This window comes from Rhinoderma darwinii, chromosome 2 (assembly GCF_050947455.1).
Source record: "Rhinoderma darwinii isolate aRhiDar2 chromosome 2, aRhiDar2.hap1, whole genome shotgun sequence".
In the NCBI taxonomy this organism is placed as follows: Eukaryota; Metazoa; Chordata; class Amphibia; order Anura; family Rhinodermatidae; genus Rhinoderma; species Rhinoderma darwinii.
In genome coordinates, this window is record NC_134688.1 from 256,978,971 (window position 1) to 257,000,853 (window position 21,883).

Genomic DNA, 21,883 nt, shown 5'->3' on the forward strand with positions numbered 1-21,883 from the left:
ATCACCGCTGCCCTTCCGTTGAGGAGTTCCGTCTGGTTAACCCCTCAGCGGAAAGGCAAATGGAAACCTTAGCTTCCGTTTGCATCACCATTGACCATTGGGGATATTCATTTGTATCTATAGGGAGCTGTGTGTAACGCTCTGAATGGGGGGGATGTGTGATATCTACAGGGGGCTGTGTGTGGCGCTATGTATGGGGGGGTGTAATATCCACAGGGGCTATGTGTGGCATTATGTACAGGGGGCTGTGTGCGGCACTATGTACAGGGGGCTGTGTGTGGCACTATGTACAGGGGGCTCTGTGGGGCACTATGTACAGGGGGCTGTGTGTGAAACTATGTACAGGGGGCTGTGTGTGGCACTATGTACAGGGGGCTGTGTGTGGCACTATGTACAGGGGGCTGTGTGTGGCACTATGTACAGGGGGCTGTGTGTTGCACTATGTACAGGGGGCTGTGTGTAGCACTTTGTACAGAGAGCTGTGTGTGGCACTATGTACAGGGGTCTGTGTGTGGCACTATGTACAGGGGGCTGTGTGTGGCACTATGTACATGGGGCTGTGTGTGGCACTATGTACAGGGGGCTGTGTGTGGCACTATGTACAGGGGGCTGTGTGTATGTGGTGTTTTACAGTGTGTGGTATTGTTATATTCAGGCGCGCAGTGTTTGGTGATATTATATTTAGGGGTACAGTATGTGGCACCATGATAACTTTATTTTCATTTATAGGTGTGGAAATGTTGGAAAAGTGAGGAGTCGAAGACATCTGAGTGGCAAATTCTGCAGAAATCAGTCATGGCCGGGAGAAGTCGTGATGTGCTCTGGACCGGATGGAGAAGAAAAGAGGAAAAAAACTACTAGAATCTGAGACGTCGTTACCTGTGAGTCACTAGATTTATAGAGAATCTGTCACCTCTCCTGAAATTTTTTTTTATAGGAAATCCTTGCATTTCACAAAAAGTCTTTCTGCAGTCCAGGACTGATAGACAATTCCCCTTGTCAGGAGGATGTGTCCCTGCACAGTGTGATACTGTAAGTATGTAGGGACACAGCCCTGTGACAAGGGGAATCCGTAACACCCATTTGTTAATGCTTGCCCAAAAGGGTAGTGTTAAAAATAGTTACGGCGCGGCAGGGCGGTGGTGCGCAAGGGGGGCCCAAGTTTGGGTAACAGCCCAGGGCCAATCGTCTAATTAATCCGCCACAGGTGTCATGTCATATTTCATAAGCCCCTGCGGGTCCAAAACAGTAGAAGCCCCCCAAAAGTGACCCCATTTGGGAAACTACACACCTTACAGAATCTGTCTAGGGGTATTGTGAGCATTTAGACCCCACAGGTATTTTGCAGAATTTATTGGAATTAGGCTGTAAAAATTGATAGCAACATTTTTTCCACTAAAAATTGGAATTCTTTAATTTTCACATGGGATAAAGGAGAAAAAGCCGCCCAACATTTGTAAATCAATTTCTCACAACTATGGCAATACCCCATATGTGGTCATAAATTGCTATTTGGACACACAGCAAGGCTCTAAAGGGAAGGAGCGCAAATTGGTTTTTGGAATGAAGATTTTACCAAATTAGTTCTCTGACACCATGTTGCATTGAGTTAAGGTACCAGTACATTGAAAAGCCCCCAAAAATTACCCAACTTTGGAAAATTCATCCCTGAAGAAATTCATCTAGAGGTATTGTGAGCATTTTGACCCCACAAGTGTTTTGGCCATCAGGGTATATGTAAGCTGTGAGGAGTACATCAGGTTATATCTAAACTGGGCGGAGTACATCAGGGTATGTGTAAGCTGGGCGGAGTACATCAGGGCACAATTGTAAACTGGGAGGAGTGCATCAGGGTATAATAGGATGATGTAATAATGGGGTAAACGAATAATATAATTAATAATCCATGGATTGGTGTGGTACGTTTTGAACCAATCCTTTATGCACAGGCCGGGTTTTTTGTGTTTTGTACAAAATATCTGTGCTCCAGCATTGCCTAATCTTTGACTTCTTCAGTAGCCTTATAAGCAGCACAAGGCCCTAAAGTGTCCTCATCTCTGCTGCATCTCCGGAATCCACCTGTGAAAAAGATGATGTGGGGTTTTTAGCGAAAAACTACTGGACCTAAAAAATTTGTCTGGGCTATCATTTAGCCTTTTGGGAGTCATAACGTGTTATTTTTTCGATCACGGAGCGGTGTGAGGGTTTGGTTTTTGTGGAACGAGCTGTAATATAATTTTTTTTCCATTTTGGCGTACATGCGTTTTTTTTAATCACTATTTATTAGATTATTTGGGAGACGAGGAAACCAAAAAACAGCAGTTCTCGCACTGTTTTGTTTTTTCTTTTTTACAGTGTTCACCGTGCAGTATAAACATACATTCTTTTATGTTTTACTACTTTCCCACAATAAAAATACTCTTTTCTAAAAAAAAAAATCATGTTTTAGAGTTGCCATTTTCTGACAGCCATAACTTTTTAATTTTTCAGTTAATATCGCTGTGGGAGGGCTTGTTTTTTGTGTGACGAACTGTAGTCTTTTTGGGTACCATTTTGGAGTATTGCGACTGTTTGATCACTTTTTATTACATTTTTTTCCAAGACAAGGTGACCAAAGAAATGTATTCTGTCATCGTTTTTTATTAAAAAATTTTACGGTGTTCACCGTGCAGCAAAAATAACATATTTTTATAGTTCAGGCCGTTCCAAATGCAACGATATGTTTTATGTATGTTTTTTTTAAAAATTTTTCTAATTATAAAGGACTTGGTCAGGGAAACAGGGCGATTATTGTTTTTATTACTTAAAACTTTTATTTTATTATTGTTTTTTTACTTTTTTTCACTTTTTTTTAACACTTATGTACTTGGGGACTTGAAGATCTGATCTTCTGATCCCTGATACAATACATTGCACTACTTATGTAGTGCAGTGTATTGTAACTGTCATTTTCTAACTGACAGTTAGCCTGTTAGGTTCTGCCTTGGGCAGGACCTAATATGCTTCCATACCTGGCCGACCAGAATGCCGTTGCTAGGCTTCCTGGTTGCCATAAAACTATCGGCCCCCGCGATCGCTTGCGGGGGGGGGGGCGGGGGTGTACAGAGGGAACCCCCCTTGATCTGTCAACTACTTCAATGCGGCGGGCGGCATTGACCGCCGCATACAAGGGGTTAAAAGGCGGCGATCAGCGGTAACTGTGATCGCCACCGTAGCAGCGGGATGTCAGCTGTATATTAGAGCTGACACTGGCTGAAGATGAAGCGAGCACAGCTCCTGTACCCGCTTCATCTACAGGACATGTCTGGTTCGTCAGATTGTGGTAAGTTACTTGCAATGCCGACATACCAGACCCCGTCATTTTGCGGGAAGGGGTTAAATTTAGTTTAATTGATAAAAAAGGCACACAACATTACATATTTTGGCGCATTGGGACATGCACCTCACTCAACCAGAACGCCATAGAACTTGTCAATCTTTTTAAACCAATTATGTGGTGATATTTTTTGTGCCACTTTTTTTGCGCGAAAATGAGTATCGTCGCCAAATAATAATAAATGTCTTCCAAATTAAATGCGCCACAAAATTGTGCAAAAACAACCTAAAACTAGGCACAACCAATATAATAAATCTGCCCTAAGTGTTTGTGGAGATAAATTATACATGAATTCTCAGGTTTTGTATGGATTTAGAGGAAAATGGTTTAAGTTAAGCTCAATCTACCATTCTTCCCCATGTCATACTCACAGGGGTCCAAGAATATGAAGGGCCCTCATACTACAGAGCAGCTTTAAAGAGGCTGTTCCATCTGGATAACCCTTTTTTGAAGCCATTCTAATCAATCATTATGACATCTCTAATTCCCGACAATCACAGCTTAAGTTACTGCTGAAGAAAATGTAATATTATATGTAATACATGGTTGTGTTGAGTCTGCCAGAGTGGTAACCCCTCTGTGTAGCTGCTCTGGCTAATAGAGGTGGGTCCCGAGCTGGGGAACCTGCTTTGTTTATGTCCATATACACGAACAGGGCGTATTCAAATGGGACAAGCCCTTCATCTATCCTTGTGTCTGTAGAAATGGCATGTATAGGACAAAGGGGTTACTTGGGGATTTATTTCCTTCACTAACAAAATGGTGGCTCTGTAGTTTGAGTAAAAAAAAAAAAAGAATCCATACTTAATTTATTAAGAAATTTACCTTTTACACCAGCAAGAATTATTCTTATTTTACTACTTGGTAATAAAATGTATTGATAATGTTTATAATTATGACACCTGTATATATCAAGTCCTCTTCTGTTAATTAACACTCACCTTGGTATTGTGCACTAAATCCCTTCTGTCTATGATTTCCATCAGATGTAAAGTGAATTCGTAGCCAATTCTTGCTGCTGATGACTGGAGGTGGTAAATTTGATCCTGTAAACCTGAAAGATAAACATGAGTTTTAAGGTATGGAGATGAGCTTTCATTGTCACATACAAGCATAACTATCATATTGTACCTACAGTAAATTGTTTTTTTCTCACCAGGGTTTCCAAGAACAGTGGTGTTCCTTGGATCCTGGTCAGGGGTTTCCCAGAAGACAGAAACAGCAAGAGCTGTCACCTTAACCGAAGAGATAACAAACTATGTTCAGCCAGCTCAAAGATGCTTGGCATGGGGGAGCGGACAACACAATTATCAAATCTTAGAATAAAACGCTGGTTATGAATTATGGAATGTTTTACCCACCGCTACACTCAGCTTGTTTGAGGAAATAATGGGAGTAGGAAATGCCTGGGAGTGTAATTTTTTTTCCTATGCTAATCAGGTTGAGAATCAGTATTCGGGATTATATTGCCAACTAGAAGCCACTGCATCCACAAAGTAACACACTGCGCCGGCGATAGTTTCCAGGAGACACTTTGTTACAATAAAGAATGCAATGTGACGTGTCTAATCATGTGCTTTTCCATCCTTGGACATATAATGGAAGGGAGCCGCGGCCATAAGGAAGATACAGCTGTCATAACAAGGGGGCAAGACTTATGACGCAGGGAAAGCGGCACCGCACTGCAAATAAAGTCAAAGAGTAAGCTTACCAAAAATACTGTATACAATACACTGCTGACAGTTTTCTTAAGGTGGCCAACCCCTAATGAGATGATTATTGACTTCAGGAACAATCAACAAGCACTTTCTCAGATTACATTGGTTGGGAATCTAGTGGATGTGGTAAAAGAGTAATCTTTTGGGGATAACTATTTCTCATGATCTGACCTGGTCTAGTACAATATTTGCCCAGCAGCGGATTTATTCTTTACGACTCTTGAAAATAAATGGTTTTAGTGTTGAAGTATTGCAAAGTTTGTATCAGACAACAATTGAGAGTCTTTTAACAGAATTCTGAAGGCCCCCGTCACATGGTCTATTTGAATTAATACATTCAGGTAGAAGATATAGGGTGTTTAGGGCAAGTACATGTAGGTTTCGCAAAATTTTTTATCCTTCTGCAGTGCACTTTTTAAAAATATGTTAATTTGTTTTAAATGAATTTTTTATGTAAGTTTTTGCTTTATGTGCGCTACCCCATTGTATTTTTACATTTTTCAATGTGAGGATTTCTGCAAATGGAAATTTCTTATATTATACAAAAAAATACTATTCTAAGATTTTCTGCAGATGAAAGATGAGACATAAATAACTGTCTATCTACAATAATGTTAGATAAAAATTGTGACAAAAACTTTTAGGTCAGGGTGTTGGATAATTGTCAGACAAAATGTTATTGTGTATTGTAAATTGGATTTTTGTGAAGACTTTTAAAGCCCAAGCAAGATGTAAATATGTTTCCACCCGGCTTGGATTCTTTGATTGTCATACAATTATCTCAACATTGAGGGCACTATCTGAAGCTGCCCAAACAGATTGTATTTATGGCGAAATTCGCTGATAATCAAATGCGTGTGAGAGCATCCCGGCTGATCCTCAACAGCAGATCTCAGGGAAAACGAGCATTAGGGCCCATTCAGACGAGCATGTATCTCGTCCGTGTCACGGCCCTTAAAACCACAGCCATCACACGGACTAATGTATTTCAATGGGACCATCCACACAACCGTTGTTTCAACGGAGCGTGTGAAGGGTCCATTAAAAAATAGGACATGTCCTATTTTACTGCATCCACCATAGAGTCTAGCCTATGGGGGATCCGTGACAACATGTCCCACAAGGGTGCACCTCGGATGTGATAAACTGCACTTTTTCACGTCTAAGGTTTCCTACGTTCGTGTGAATGTAGCCTTAGGTAAGGTGGATGTCAACATGTTCAATCCCTTGTTATGCCAGGAGATAATCCGCTGCCAGAAGTGTAATTGGCTTGTCTTCCTCCCCTGCATGGTTGGGCAAACCGAGTTAACATGTTTATGATGAGGTTGACCAAAAGCTGTCTCATGTGTATGGCAAACTTAAAGGCATTTTGTCAGAGAACTGTCTGTATCTCATCTTTTATCTGTACAATATCTTACTGTCTGAAACAACTATGGTATAATACCTAAAAAGATATGATTTCATAATGACATATATTTATCCAAGAGGAACAATTTAAAGAGGAAGCACAATATAGGATGTTCTAAATTCAAATGACTGTTACACCAAAAATGTACTTAATGGACTATATTTAACTGAATTGAGAGTAGACATAACCAATGAAACAGTTTTCATGAGTGTACAGCGCAATCTGAGAACAAGTACTTGGGTTATTGTAATGTATGAGCTCTTCGGTGAGATCATTGAGAGTAGACTCACTCATTAAGAAGCGAAGCCACTTGAAAAGCAGTCTATTGTTTATTAGATAGCAACAAAGAATCCACTATGACTATTATGCCAGTGTTCATCCACATTATCCCAGTCATAGAGGTTCAACAATGCTCTCAAGTCAAAAATATTTCATTAAAATGTCACTTTGTGTTCAGAAAACTCTAATCCTGCTCATTTGTACTTACAAGTCTGAATCGATGCTGATAATATATGTTTAAAGTCTAATTGTGCGTGGAAAGCTGGCAGGGTAATCAGTTTAAACACTCCACACAGAATGAACCACTCGTCTGGGTATTCAACGTTAGAACAGACCTATGTAGCATGCACATGTACACAAGGCATTTTATAACAAAAAACAAACCACAATGCACTATAAAAATAGATTGAACAAAAATGTTCTCCATTTTTTTTTTCTAAAAGCAAGACCTCCTGAGTTGTAAAGTGACTTAAAGGGAATTACTTCTAAAGTGTGTACCAGTCATAAAATTATGGTTATTTTTAAAGCCAAATTACTCAGTAAATAACAGGGACGAATACCCAAGCTGGCAATTTACAATTATGGTGGATGAATGGATCTCTTCAGGTGAAAACGGCATGTTCTTCTATATCTGCTGAAAATAATTTCTATACATGACTCTCACACACCCACCCGGACATTTTTATTTCAAGCCAACAATAAGAGCTGGCAGATCACAAAAGCTTATGTGTACTCAAGAGTTCATCAGAGTCTACACCCGGCATATCTACATGATAAGTAATGGAGAGTTGTTCTAGTGAAAACATGGAAATACTTGAAAGAGGATAAATATAATGTTTCAAATTTTGTAAGCATTAAACCAAATAGATGTTATTAATTAAAAAATTGATTAAAGTATGAATAAAACAGAAACAGATTATTGTGTGTTTCCCATCCTTGAGAATATAGAGTCATTGATTGAACGAAAGTGAAGGCACGATATGAAAGATCAAATATCTCTACACTGTTTAGATCTGTAAAATATGCGATCAGATAACTTGTCTCATATCAGTTTATTGGGTTGCTTTCATGAATAGATCATGTGTTTAGAATCTTTTTATATGTCGTAGGGTTCAACTGGCCCACCAATGGGCCATAGAATCCACTGGTGGGCTTAGTTTTGGATTCATTAACAGAACCTATGCACAATTCGTTCCATGAGTTGATTATTTTACAAATAAGATTTATTCTTATTGATGATGTGATATGACCCCTGTGTGCAATAAAATCACAAGCAATTAAAAGCAAATTATCCCTTTCTTCTTTCTAGCCAGAGGGTAGGCCCTCAGAATTATTCCCTCTAGTTGCCTAATCATAAACTGAATCTATCAGTCATATTCAGCTGGTGTAACAAGACAGTGGCAGAAGAACACTTATGCTAAAGTATCTTGCATGGAAAAATCTAAGAAAGTGAAGGAGGTGCAGTATATATAGACTATAATACTATAGATTATTTATGTCGTGTTTGTAACAGTCCATCTCCCTATAAAAAGCTCCATGAACACCACGGCCTTTGATTTTAAAATCATTTGTTAAGAGGAAATAGTATGTAAGGGCTCATTCATATATGTCCAGCCCTCCAGTCTCTTTTCCTTTTGCCACTGTACAAAAATGCATAAGGTAAGCTGATTGCAAAACTAATCCCAGTTGGGGTCAGTTTTGTGTCCGGTGGCATCATTTTTGCTGCCAGATGTCTTCCTGCGCACCGAGCAGGTGCTAAAACTGCACAACGTTTTACCGAACTGGTCAGACACAACTGTTTTACTGTATGTGAACCAGCATTAAAGAGGGTCTGTCACCAGATTATAAATCCAGAATATATCTCCTACATAATCTGATCGGCGCTGTAATGTAGATAACAACAGTAGTTTATATTTTGAAAAACGATCAATTTTGAGCAAGTTATGAGCAATTTTAGATTTATGCTAATTAGTTTCTTAATAGACAACTTGGCGTTTTTTTTACTTTTTACCAACTGGGCGTTGTAAAGAGCAATCAGTGTCATACACTTCTCATCGTTGCAGCCCAGCTTGTTTCACTGCACACACAGCGTGATCTTGCGATATCATGCTGTGCTGTCATTCACAGCGAGATAACGCTGTGTTGTGTAAGTCCCACAGAAACTTTACCGAAGTGTCGGGTGTGTGAATAGACATCGCATCCTGGCTGGAGGTGATGTCTATTCACTATCAAGACACTTCGGCAAAGTTAATGTGTGAGTAAGTGACAGCACAGCATGATCTCGCGATATCCTGCTGTGCTGTCATTCACAGTGAGATCACGCTATGTGTGCAGTGAAAGAAGCTGGGCTGGAACAATGAGACTGTTTGGCTTTTTCCGGAAATAAATGTATTGGAGTACGGGCTCAATACAAAGTCTTTCAGCCCGTACACCGAGACATCGGCTTTCCGGAAAAAGCCGAACAGACACGAAGCAGCTGAGCGCTCACACGAGCACTTCAGCTGCTTCGTTCTAGAGATTGGTGGGGGTCTCAGTGCTCGGACCCACACCTATCCAAACTTCTGACATGTCTCTATGACATGTCAGAAGTTTGTCAAACGTTTAGTTACACTTTAAGTGATAAGTTATCACGCTGCAGCAAGTTATCAGAGTCAAGATAAGGATTGCTACATCTGTATTAATGGGGTTTTACAATGGACAATTATCGGGCAGATGAGCGTTCATATAACGCTCGATGCCAATAATTGCCCTGTGTAAACAGGGGAATGATCAGCAGATGAACGAGCAAATGAGCTCGATCATCTGCTGGTCGTATTGTTTTAAAAAAGTGAAATATTATGGTTATGGGCAGCATATCTCCCTGTGTAAACAGTGAGACACGCTGCCGACATGATATTAATGATAATGTATGGGGACGAGCGATCGGAGTAACGATCGCTCGTTTCCATACATAGCTCTGTGTGACAAATAAGCACGATCAACGATGTCTCGTTCATCGGTGCTCGCTGCACCGGTCACTTATCGGCCGGTGTGAAAGGGCCTTTACTTGCTCAGTCATTTGGTTCCACCTGGAAAATGTTTTCATGTTTTTCACATTTATGTAAAGGTTTAAAAAGTGTGATTTTTAAGAAATACAGCATGGATTTGCTAGTGGATGTTTATTATTACAATAATGATAATCAAAGATTACAGGTACATGCTTGGATATGTATGCAGTCTACATGCTGGGAAATGTAACTCCTTCCACAACAAGAAGTTGTGACTTGAGCATAGCTAGGATTCTTTTCAGATGTGGCAACAGTTTAGTTTGCTGCCTTAACCCCTTTATTTACATATCCTGACTAAGGTAAAGTGGCCCTTTACTACATCCTACACTCAGGGCACATTCCATGGTAGCTCCTCTTAGCTACGTCCCCGACTTGTAATTAAATACACTCTCGGAGCTCTGGCTGAGGCACGTAAAAGCTGTTTTGCTCAGTTTTTACTGCAGGAGTCAATTTCTATTGTATTTGCATTCTACTAACTTTTGCAAATAGTTATATCCTCTGTAAAGAAAAGAATCGTACAAACAATAGATCTAAATAATGAATGGGATTATTTTTATTTCAATTGCAGTTAAGGAAAACTTCATTAGAGGACTTGGCAGAGAAGAGGAAATCCTATTCTATTAATTAGTTGTATAAGAGATAGAGGAGTATTTTAAACTTTTTTTGAAGCTGCTGAACCCATGCTGTGAGACTTTCTAAATGAAATGCACACCCATTGAATTTAAAGCCTTAACTAAAAAAGAAACCTGCAGTTAAAATACTGTGTTCAATGTATCTGTACTCTACTACTGCTATTAAGACCTCCTCTCCTCAAAGCCAACAGACACAAGTGACACTATGTCACTACATATAACTGATGCTCCCCAAGTTATCAGCTATTATATGAACCAAAACATCACTGGTATTGAAATAAAGTACTGTCACAGACAGAATGTCTGTCCTTTTGGCTGTAGCGCTATACCAGGAATTGACAATAAAGCATGATTCCACCCAAACATAGCGTAAAGTTTGTTTTGGTCTTACAGCTCAAAATGTCATATAAAAAAAATAAAATCCAAAAAATTCCCATTGATGATATTTGCACTCATCAACTTAAAGACCCTACTTAACTTATATGAACGATTATTACACTCATTTGGGTCACACACGGTCAACTGATATAACTAGTTTTATAGAGTCTAATTCACTATACGAAGTTTAACATTTTGGATTGTGTTTGCTATGAGTTTTGACCATATATTATCCTCCTTTGATGCCTGAAAAGCTGATGAAACATACATTGTGGATATCTATAGAAAACTGCAAACATTGACTTGATAGACCATGAATGATGCGTGTCGCATTCATGGTTCATCAAACACATTGTCTCTGCATGCAACTATTTATTTTAACATGTAAAAACGAAATGCTTTACAATTATCCATAATTATCCATTTTGAAGGAAATAAAACTAGTTCTACGGAATTGTATAATGCAATAAAACCAAAACTGTTTATACACTGCTATAGACAGGGCTATATTTACAATGCAAGATGAGTTCTTCACATAGTTAAAAGGGTTGTCGTTTTAAATAGAAGCCGGTTCTAGAGTAGTATTGCAGACATTGCCTTTCTTACCATAAAAAAAAGTGGAACCCAGTCAGAAACCTGAAAGACTCCATTATAAGTCAATGGGATCCGTTAGGATTCACTGGAATCTTTAAACTGAATCTGTCATACCTACAGTAAATAGAGGCCATGACTGTAATATGAACAGTTTTACTGCTCAGATTTGCGAAACCACCTTAGTGTCTTAAAGGAGATCATGGAGGGAGGGTAGTGGGCACTGATATGGGCAAGGAGATAAATGTATGTCAGTGGGTAATATTAATGCATACCGTAACTGAACGCTGACTATAATATTTTATTTTGCATGGGTTAGACTCTATTTACACTTTTCAGGTAATAGTCTAACCTGCTGTGCTATTCTACAAAGTAAAAGTGGGATCTATCAGGATCTATTTCAAAGCAAATTAAAACATATTTATATTAAATTATATAAAAGGAAAATAGAAATCCAGCACATGTGGTAGAGTATTGGCCGATGGTCACCGATGTGGTAGAGTATTGGCCGATGGTCACCGATGTGGTAGAGTATTGGCTGATGGTCACCGATGTGGTAGAGTATTGGCTGATGGTCACCGATGTGGTAGAGTATTGGCTGATGGTCACCAATGTGGTAGAGTATTGGCTGATGGTCACCGATGTGGTAGAGTATTGGCTGATGGTCACCGATGTGGTAGAGTATTGGCTGATGATCACCGATGTGGTAGAGTATTGGCTGATGGTCACCGATGTGGTAGAGTATTGGCTGATGGTCACCGATGTGGTAGAGTATTGGCTGATGGTCACAAGACATCAGATTCCACTGCTGGTAGTTTGCGTTTCGTAAACGTCAATGACTTCTAAAAGTGTGTTTTCTATTCCAGGCTGATGACGGCAGTTAACCTCATGAAAACGTGAACTGGATCATAAAATAATGATGACATTACTGTTTATGAAGTGCAATTTTAAGAAAAATCTCTACAGATCATTTTGGAGGAGCAAATTGCAACTGAAACTGGAATTGTATTGTCTGTCTTGGCTTTCCTGATATTTGAAAAAAATATAATGTGAGATGTAGCATTAATAGTAAACTAATGTGTTTTATATCCTGTGAGATGTCAGATACTTGGGCACTTGTACTTTTGGTACTGTATCACCCCAGGAGTTTTGTGAGCTGCTGTCAGACATAGTTTAAAACAACTGGAAAGACATGGGAAAGTTCATTTAATAAAACCCTTACTTAAATATTTTGCCAAACAGCAATTGATGCACCATCTGTGTGTGTAGTAATTCATATAAAGTGAAGCAGTCAGCAAGAATGTGTTGAAAGCCAAGCAGTAAGCAAATACAGCACTGCCCTATTTACTGTACATTTAATACAGTTCGCTTCTCCACACACCCTTTCAGAATAGTCAATAAGAAAATTTTAAAGGGGTTCTCCTGTTGTGTGCAAATAGTGTGAAAAGTTATGCAACTTTATAATATACTGTACTGTGAGTAAAATTTGGAGGCTGAAACCTGTCCTGATCGTGTCCAACGATACAGATTCAGGTATCAGTATAAGACAGAGCTCTGATAGACTTAACAAGCCCTACACCTTGGACATTATGATTACGTTTTATTTATATAAAACAAAAAGTTTTCCCATGGGGACCTACAACTCGTTTCCCTGGGAATCCCCTTGAAAAAACTAAGACTTGCTTTACCATATTTAGTTTCCTTGCCATAATCAGTATTGGAATTTGTAAGATTTTTAAAACAGTCGGTCGGTGCAGTGAACACCGATCAACGAAATGTTGTTAATCGGCGCTCGTTTGCTCCAGTCACACAGAGCTATGGATGGGGACGAGTTGTCGTAACTCTGATCGCTCGTCCCCATACATTATTATCATGTCGGCTGCGTGGGAGATGTGCTGTTGACAACGATAATATTTTATTGTTTTAAAACGATACGACCAGCAGATGATCGAGCGTTTGCTCATTCATCTGCTGATCGCTGCCCTGTTTACACAGGGTAATTATCGGCAACGAACGTTATACGAACGATATAACGTCTGCACGATAATCAGCCAGTATAAAACCCCCTTTAATGTACAACCCATAAACTAGCTTCCAACAAATTGTTAAAAATTCTATTCAGCCATTTCTTAGTTATTTTGGGAACGCTGGGTGACAATCTTTATAGCCTCCCACAGGGATTGCCAGATAACATTTGCAGATTTCTGTTATGCAGTGATATATTGCCCACATTATGAATCTGTATATCTCCTCTTATAGATGTATATGATATGTATGTTGGACTTGCTGCACAACCCACAAACAAAAACTCTAAACTACATTTTCGTGTTTGTTGTGTTTTCTGTGGACTTGTGTCCTGCCATTTAAAAAAAAATTGTTGCAAAGATGCTGTCAAAAACGATTCATGTCTAACTCTAGACGTACACTTGTAGAGTGGACTTGTGAAACTTGCTAACCTTCTGATATACTGTAGTATCAAACACAATATTCTGGGAAATGTAAAGACATCCAGGCGTGAAAATGAATCTACCAAATAATAATTTGATCATTTTAAGAATTTATAAGAACTTAGACTTAACCCCTCATCGACCAACGATCAGCTAGAGGTGATAACAGAATTACAACAGACTTTGGTTGAGTTTCAGACTTAGCCTTGGTTTGCAAATAGTTTCTATTAATTAGCAGCAGAACACTCTTTTGCCCTCAAGCAATACATGCAGGGAAGGCCACCTGAATATGGTTACAGCTGATAGAAAGAGATGTCTGTGTTGTGACACAAATATGGGCACAAATCCACCACTAATGAGGATGACCTTATGATTCAGGGCCTTGCTGACTTCTAGCTAGTTAGGAAGACGGGAGTCATCATCACCAGCTTGTGTTTAGTGAGCTGTAAAAATTCTGTGAATATTATATCTCTCATTTACAACATTTCCATGATTGGTCTATACATTGAGATCTGCAAGTGAGGACTGATGCGACATTATGTTCTTATGTCATCAAATTTGGTAGGAATTTTATATTGTCTATAAAATACTGACCCATATTGGTTACAGAAATAGTTTTCAATAAAAGCACAGTCAGGATACAGAATAGACTTGCAGTAGTCTGAAAACAACCACTCCCTTCAGAAAATGACCAAGAATTAAAAGAAAAAACCCAAAACATCAAGGGTATAACATGATAGTGTCACGACAGGTGTGCACAGTGCACTAAAAACAGACTAAATTATTAATTGGTAGTAGTTGTGCTTTTATACAGTATAAGCAAAGGATATTTAGGAATACTATATGTAGAAAGAAAGCAGCTGTATCTGATCATGGATATATTCAACACCCAAGGTAGACCAAAATACATTTCATAAAGCAAGCCAGTAGAAAAACGGTCACAATTTTTTTCTTTAAAGGGTAACTAAACTTTCAACAAACTTCTGACATGTCATAGTGACATGTCAGAAGTTTTGATTGGTGGGGGTCCGAGAACTGAGACCCCGCAAATCGATTAAACAAAGCGGCAGAAGCGCTCGTGTTAGCGCTGACCCGCTTAGTTTCTCATCATCTTTTCTCGGAAAGCAGATGTAGCGGTGTACCGGCTCATAGACTGCTTGGCTTTCTGAGAAAACCCAAACAAAAAGCAAGCGGCTCAGCGCTAACGAGCGCTTTTGCCGCTCTGTTTGGCGATCGGTGGGGGTTTCAGTGCTCAAACCCCCAGTGATCAAAATTTCTGACATGTCACTATGACATGTCAGAAGTTTTCTGAACGTTTAGTTACCCTTTAAGGTTGACTACAGGTTTAGAATTCAATCCAGTCTCAAAAGGTGTAGTTGATCTTAACAAATTAAATTTAAAAGTTACAACCAAGATTTCTCACCAAGTCCATTTGCTTAGCCAATACCATTTATAATTGGATGCAACTTATTTTCTGATGGATTTTGTCTGTATTCAGTTGAGATTTTTGTATAAGGATATACTAAATGCTTCATGGTTGAAGACCTTATGATTTGTACTGCATTGACATAGAGATGATTAAATATAGCAGAAGTAATTTGAATTCAGGAGGAAACAGTAAAAAAATGCTGTATCACTAAGGTCTGTTCACCTTCTGAAATAAGCAGCAGGAGTATTGGCACTCTGATCCTCCAATATTACTATTGTAACCTCTAATGATGCTGCATCTACCTCCTGGGCAATGTGCACTCAGTGCTCTGTGTTTTCACTTATTGAAAACTGTGTCTAAATCAAAGGTTTAGGTTTGAATTAATTATATATAATGAAACTTATAGTTCCCTATAAGAATTCACCTTGAGGCCTTAAGCCATAATAAAAGATGCTGAAAATATTTGAACTTTTTAATGAAATAAAAGGGATATAAAATACATGGAATAAAGATAATATAGCTAAAAAAGGGAAGATTAAAAATAAAAATTTCAAGCAATCTTTTATAGTTTCCAGACAATAAAACATATAACAATATAGAGGCTGGTTGGTATTTGTTACTTAAATAAAGATATTTAAGCTTAAATTGATTTTTATAATTAAAAAAAAATGTAAAATGTTTTTCTTTCCAGTGTTAACTTGATTCATAGAACAATATTACTCTGGAATGTTTTCAAAGCTGAACTCATTTTATTCATCTCTTTTCATTTATGTAGCACCAAGATATTTGGCAGGATTGTACGCAGATTACATTCCAGAGTGGCACAGATCCTATTTTCATTTTCTCAGGAACAATCATATACATACACTCAATGGGTGAAACATATTGGAGGCCAATAGTGTGTTTTTGGATGGTAGCAAGTTTAGGGTCAGAAGGGCTAAAGTGAACCACAATGCTCTTTTTTTCGCAAGCAAACCATGTTTTCCATATCTTGTACTGATGAATTCTAATATGAACCTGAATGAACCTATACAATTTAACTTGCCCACCCTATGCCTTCCTTTTTTCTATTGCTTATTAATATTTGTATTTGTTATAACTAACATGCAATACATAAAAAACAAAAATGTTGGATGTTATTGGTATGTTTTGACTATATTCTCGCACTTATAAAGTTTGGAGACACGTTTGTGCAAAGCAAGCTGCAAAAATGCTGAGTGGGACGAATAAAGCTTTCTGGAGTTGCCATCCTCGACATGTTCAAAGGTAAATTACAAACATTAGCCAAACCTCGGTCCACAAGAGCTGCCATGGGAAAGAAGATGTTCTTTCTTGTTGCCATGCTGACCATAATGTGCTAAAACTAGGAAAGTCACAAAAAATAAAGGTGGCATATAATTTTATGAAAAATATTGAAAAGTGAAATAAAGCTGTGTTATTGAGAAGTATGTTACTAGTGTTTGCCATGCTGAAGATATTTTCTGTGAAATGAACAGCAAAACTAGAAATCTATGTTTATGCGTGGGAGAAGCAAGACACCATGGAACTACCATCCTAGACATGTTCAAAAGTAAATGACTAACATTAGCTGAAGCTTGGTCTCTATGAGCTGTCATGGTAAGGGAACCTACTTTTGCTGTTGTCCTGAGGGCTTATGTTTTGCAGCAATTCACAGTGTTTCACAGCTTAGTATCTACAGACAACCTTCTAGTGATTTGGGCTAAATAGGACAAAAGTGAATGACTGACATTGATTTCTATATTATATGAACCTTTCTATTCAGGAAGGAAAAGCTGCGGGTGAGAAGAAGGTGGTGGGTGGAGAGCTTCTCACTCAATTTCAGAAAATACCATTATCCTACATGCCTCCTAAATATCACTGGTGGCGCCAACCGGTAATTACATGTACACACAATGAGCTACGCTTATCAGCGCTCTCAAGGGACCATATTTAAATGTCCTCCATCCAGGAGAGTTTATGACAGAAGCCAACACAAATCCAAGAACCATAGCTAAACTAATTTAGCACTGGAATTACAAGACCAGAGATTAGGGAAGGTTTATGCACAGCTATCAGCAACAATGGCTACTACAAAGGAGTACCGCAAAAGTACATTTTAGAGGCAAAATTAGAAAAAAATTTAAACTTGGAAACATTAACTTGGAAATATTATTATTTGCCTTTTGTGTTTCTTTTTAACCAATGTAGGTTTGTGCAAGATGTTGTGTAGCAGCTGCTATAAAGCAGACCTCTGCCAAATCTATAACCACAGTTTATGTTTAGTAAGCTCTATACTTTGATTTGATATAAAGACCGAGCACAATTATATAAATCTCAAAATCATGAATCTATTCATTAAGAACGAAAATAAAAGCCACACAAATGGTATAATTTCTCTAATACTATTGCCCTTGCTGGTACATACGTGATTAGAGGTCTTGGGGTGCTTGAAGTTATCTACAGCTGCTTCTGAGAGGTGCATATCCTTCTATCCAGAAAAGCTCCTGTTGCCATGTCTATGCTCAATACGCATTTTTCATGGGCCTTACATGACAAGACATTCAAAGATTGGCATGTATTATTATAAAATAGAAACCCTCCTGGTAACATTTGTAGATGAATATATAATGCAAAAACAGAAAATAAGACTGCATGAAAAATAAAAATTGGCTTTCCTATGTTGAAAATAGCCTCCAAATTACATGCTGTCAAAATTCTGGCTTATATTGTGTTCAATTGTCTCTCCTCTGGCCATGTTCTAATATAAAATGGAGTGAATGTTGGCAGTCCTATAACCCGAGAGTGTTACAACAATGTGTCATTCATTTCCTTAGCCAATTTCCAAAGAATTCTGAGATTGCTTGGCAGTACAAGCAGACATGCCAATGCCATTCTGTTGGGCAGAGAATTGACTTTCATTACAAAGCTGTGGTCTAATCTTTAACTATATGGAGTGATTGTGGAGCATGCTGGGTCAATTCTTACCGAGAAAAAAGAATTTTATGTGAGGAATGGCACCTGTGGATGCCATTTAGTCGCTAATATTAACCTTTTCCTAGCACTGTAATATAAATGAAAAATACAGTAACATGGTACTGATCAAGAGAAAAATCCAATACATAGTTTACTACTCTGAAAGTGAGGTAGGACCTCTCCGATATGTCACAGTAACTCTTGAGAATGTGTGGAGACATTCGTTGGCAGAGCTCAGATCATCTTGTCAATACGCCAAACCGGCCATGCAAGAACAAGGAAGAGCGTAGAGTCAAATGGACTTCAGACATAAAGCGCTTTCCTGGGGGCACATCAGTTAAAATGACTCTTAAACTGTCTATGATGACAGGAGCTGGCCGAGCTCCATGAGTAAAGAAAAATGGAGATCAGATTTAAGATGAACTACAAAACATTGCATGCCAGAGGGCACTGCAGTAAAAGGTTTTGTCTGGTGTTTTGTTGAATTACAGAAAACTGCAGGATGGGGACAGCCAGCAGACTACTGATATTTGCAGTTGAATAAGTGACATGGCGGTTTGTTAGGGCACTGAACAGTAGGAATGTACTTAGTGTGTCATTCACTGCTCACTATCTATGTATCCTCCAAACTACATATGATAGCTAAAACTATTTCTTATAAAGAGGCACATGTAAAAATGCATATTAACATGGAAAATGCATAATAACTGCACTCAAAAGTCACCTCCAAATTAACTATGTTGCTGATAAAATAAATATATTAACAATTTACAACATCTGCTAACACACAAAAAAAAAAAGATTCAACTGCTCAGTATATTCTGCTAAATACAGCTGTACAGTGCTAAGTGCAAATGATCCCAACACAGAAATAAACTACCATATGGTCCTGACCCTGGTGAAAAAATTCAGTAATGCTATGACATCCTTTTTATTATAGGTGCATCATTGTATCAGCAGTTGAACCACCTGCAGTGGAATTGAGGGACACGTATTGTATACCACCATATTGGCTGGAGAACACTATAGTAAAGTCTTAAAGGTAAACTAAACGTTCAACAAACTTCTGACATGTTATAGTGACATGTCAGAAGTTTTGATTGGTGGGGGTCCAAGCTCTAAGACCCCCACCAATCGCTAAAACGAAGCGGCAGAAACGCTTGTGTGAGCGCTGAGCCGCTTCGTTTCAGTTCGGCTTTTTCTGGAAATCTATGTAGTGGTGTACAGACTCAATAGAAAGTCTATGAGCCCGTAAACAGCTACATCGGCTTTCCGGAAAAAGCCGAACAGAAACTAACGGCTCAGCGCACGCACGAGCGTTTCTACTGCTTCGTTTTAGCAATTGGTGGGGGTCTCAATGCTTGGATCCCCACCAATCAAGACTTCTGACATGTCACTATGACAGAAGTTTGTTGAACGTTTAGTTACCGTTTAAAGGAAGGGTGTCGCGAAAAAATTTTTTTTATATCAATTTGCTTTTAGTGTTTTATTAAAACATTTTTTATTTATTTGTGTGTTTGTGTTTTACTTTTTTTTATTTTCTAACTTTTTCTTCTCTATGGGGGCTGCCATTTTTTTTTTCATTTCTGTATGTGTCGATTAACGACACATACAGAGATGGAATTCGGCACATACTTCCCCATAGAGAATGCGAACTGGAGCCGTTTGCAGACGCCGTCTGTGTGGGAACGGCGCATGCGCCGCTCCCACACAGTCCAAATGGAAGGTCTTCGGCCGAGCGACATCCGGCGCCATTTTCTTGTGGACTGGAAGCCGCGGTCGGACAGTAAGATTACTACTTCCAGTCGCGGCTTCCGGACATGTGTTCTGAAGCAAGCACTAGGAGCGGAGGGAGCAGACGGAGCGGAGGGAGGAGACGGAGCGGACGGACTGGAGGGAGCGGCGGCGGCAGGAGCATGTAAGTTATGTCAGTGTTTGTTCGTGTTTTACTGTGTGATTAGCACTGTATGTAAGCCTACTACACTGTGTATTCGCTCCAAAAATGGCAACACACAGTGTAGGAGGTTTGTACATTCAACCCCCTCCTTTCTCCTGGCACTAGCCATGATAAAGGAGGGGGGATTGTTTGAGGACGCTAGAGCGAGTGTGTCTTCTCAAATTTTGCAGCATAAAGCAATGTGGTTGCTTTACCACATGCCAATGCTGCAATTTTTGGAATTGCTCCCTCTAGTGACCAGCACAGGGAAATGTTATAAATTAGAATCTAATTTATAATATTTCCTGACTCGTGAAAAAAAATTAGAACAATGTTTAATCATTTATATACTAACAGTTTAACTTAAAAAAATAAAAATAAATACATTTTCTAGCCACACATTCCCTTTAAGGAAAGTGTTTCCTTGATAAAATGAACAACTTATTTCAGGACCATGAACAGCAGTCAGTTTCCTCATACTGTGCTTGAAGATAAAGTACAAAAACATAGCAGAGGGAACATAGAACAGCACATTTGCATTGAATGGGGTTCTCTGAGAATTAGCAACAGCTTATGTCCAATTTCGGTAAGGGATTGATTTTGAAAATGAGAATGAATAAAATTGACAGTCATAGCAGAGGTGTCTTTGTCAATGCAGTGGGTTGAGTTTGTAATTTAGGACAACCCATTGTAACACTACAATGTATTCCATAGGATTGCAGGTAAACATGTTGAGTTAAAGAAAACTCCTGGCAAAACTAATACAATGGGGATTTACTAATGCTGTCTAGGTTTTAGACAATTTAAACTTAGACAATGAAGTCAGTAGGTGAGACAAATTTATCAAAGTGGTGAATCTATACTGTATGATTAAGTTGGCGCATCTAGCTGGACATGTTAGACACTATTTTCTTCCTTATGCTGTCTGTTGCTTAACTTTAGTTTGAGAAAGTTTTTGGCGCATGGCGGTGCATTTTAAGTCATGCCCCTTTCTAATTGGCTATGTCCATTTTCAGTTAAGATACGTCCTTATTGAGCACACAGCAAAAAAGTATCTAAAACAGTTAATAAATGTGGCACATTAAAGGTGAACAAAATTCTGGATCAATTTGCATAGTAAATCTGTCCCTTTTTGTTTTGCCTAGTACAGGGGGGAGAGGGAGGTGCCTGACATGACTGGTATTCTCTCTTTGTTGTCCTTTCAATCTCTGTGTCATGCACTGCCATCTCAGGCCCTCTCCTATGCATAACACAGCCTATCAGTTTTGCACGGAGTGTACCTTTAAATCAATAAGTTATCACCGTATGCTTTATCAGTATTAAACCTTATGGAAAGGTAAAGGTGAAGAGTTGACAATATATTTTGGCTTCCATCTGCCAACCGGGTTGATCATGATGGGCAATGCCACTATCTACAGTATTTGCACTAGACTACACATTTTTCTTTGGCTTTATATTTAAGGCCCATAATGGCGCATATAGTCTACAACACTTTAATCAACTGCATATATTCCCCTTATCACTTATGCATACAACCAAGACTCGTCTATTGCATCCAAAAAAATAATATTTCATATGGATGTAAAAATATACAACGTTCATTGGAAAAAGTCCATCAGGCTAAACTTATATTATGATACTATGGTAATACAGAGAGAGAGATGAAAAT

At 38.7% G+C, this 21,883-nt stretch overlaps 1 protein-coding gene and 1 long non-coding RNA gene across 3 annotated transcripts in view; one reads left to right on the forward strand and one right to left on the reverse strand.

Annotated features, from left to right (window-relative positions):
* The window catches only part of CSMD2 (CUB and Sushi multiple domains 2), an 897,842-nt gene that overhangs the window by 339,653 nt on the left and 536,306 nt on the right, over positions 1–21,883 (reverse strand). For both annotated transcript variants that reach the window (XM_075853183.1, XM_075853184.1), the window contains exon 6: positions 4,318–4,430. In XM_075853183.1, the coding sequence (XP_075709298.1) occupies positions 4,318–4,430 (113 nt within the window). The remainder of the gene's footprint in view (positions 1–4,317; positions 4,431–21,883) is intronic.
* LOC142742931 (uncharacterized) lies at positions 3,922–4,701 on the forward strand. Its single transcript, XR_012881460.1, has 3 exons — positions 3,922–3,979; positions 4,363–4,455; positions 4,536–4,701. It is a non-coding gene; the product is annotated as an uncharacterized LOC142742931 (long non-coding RNA).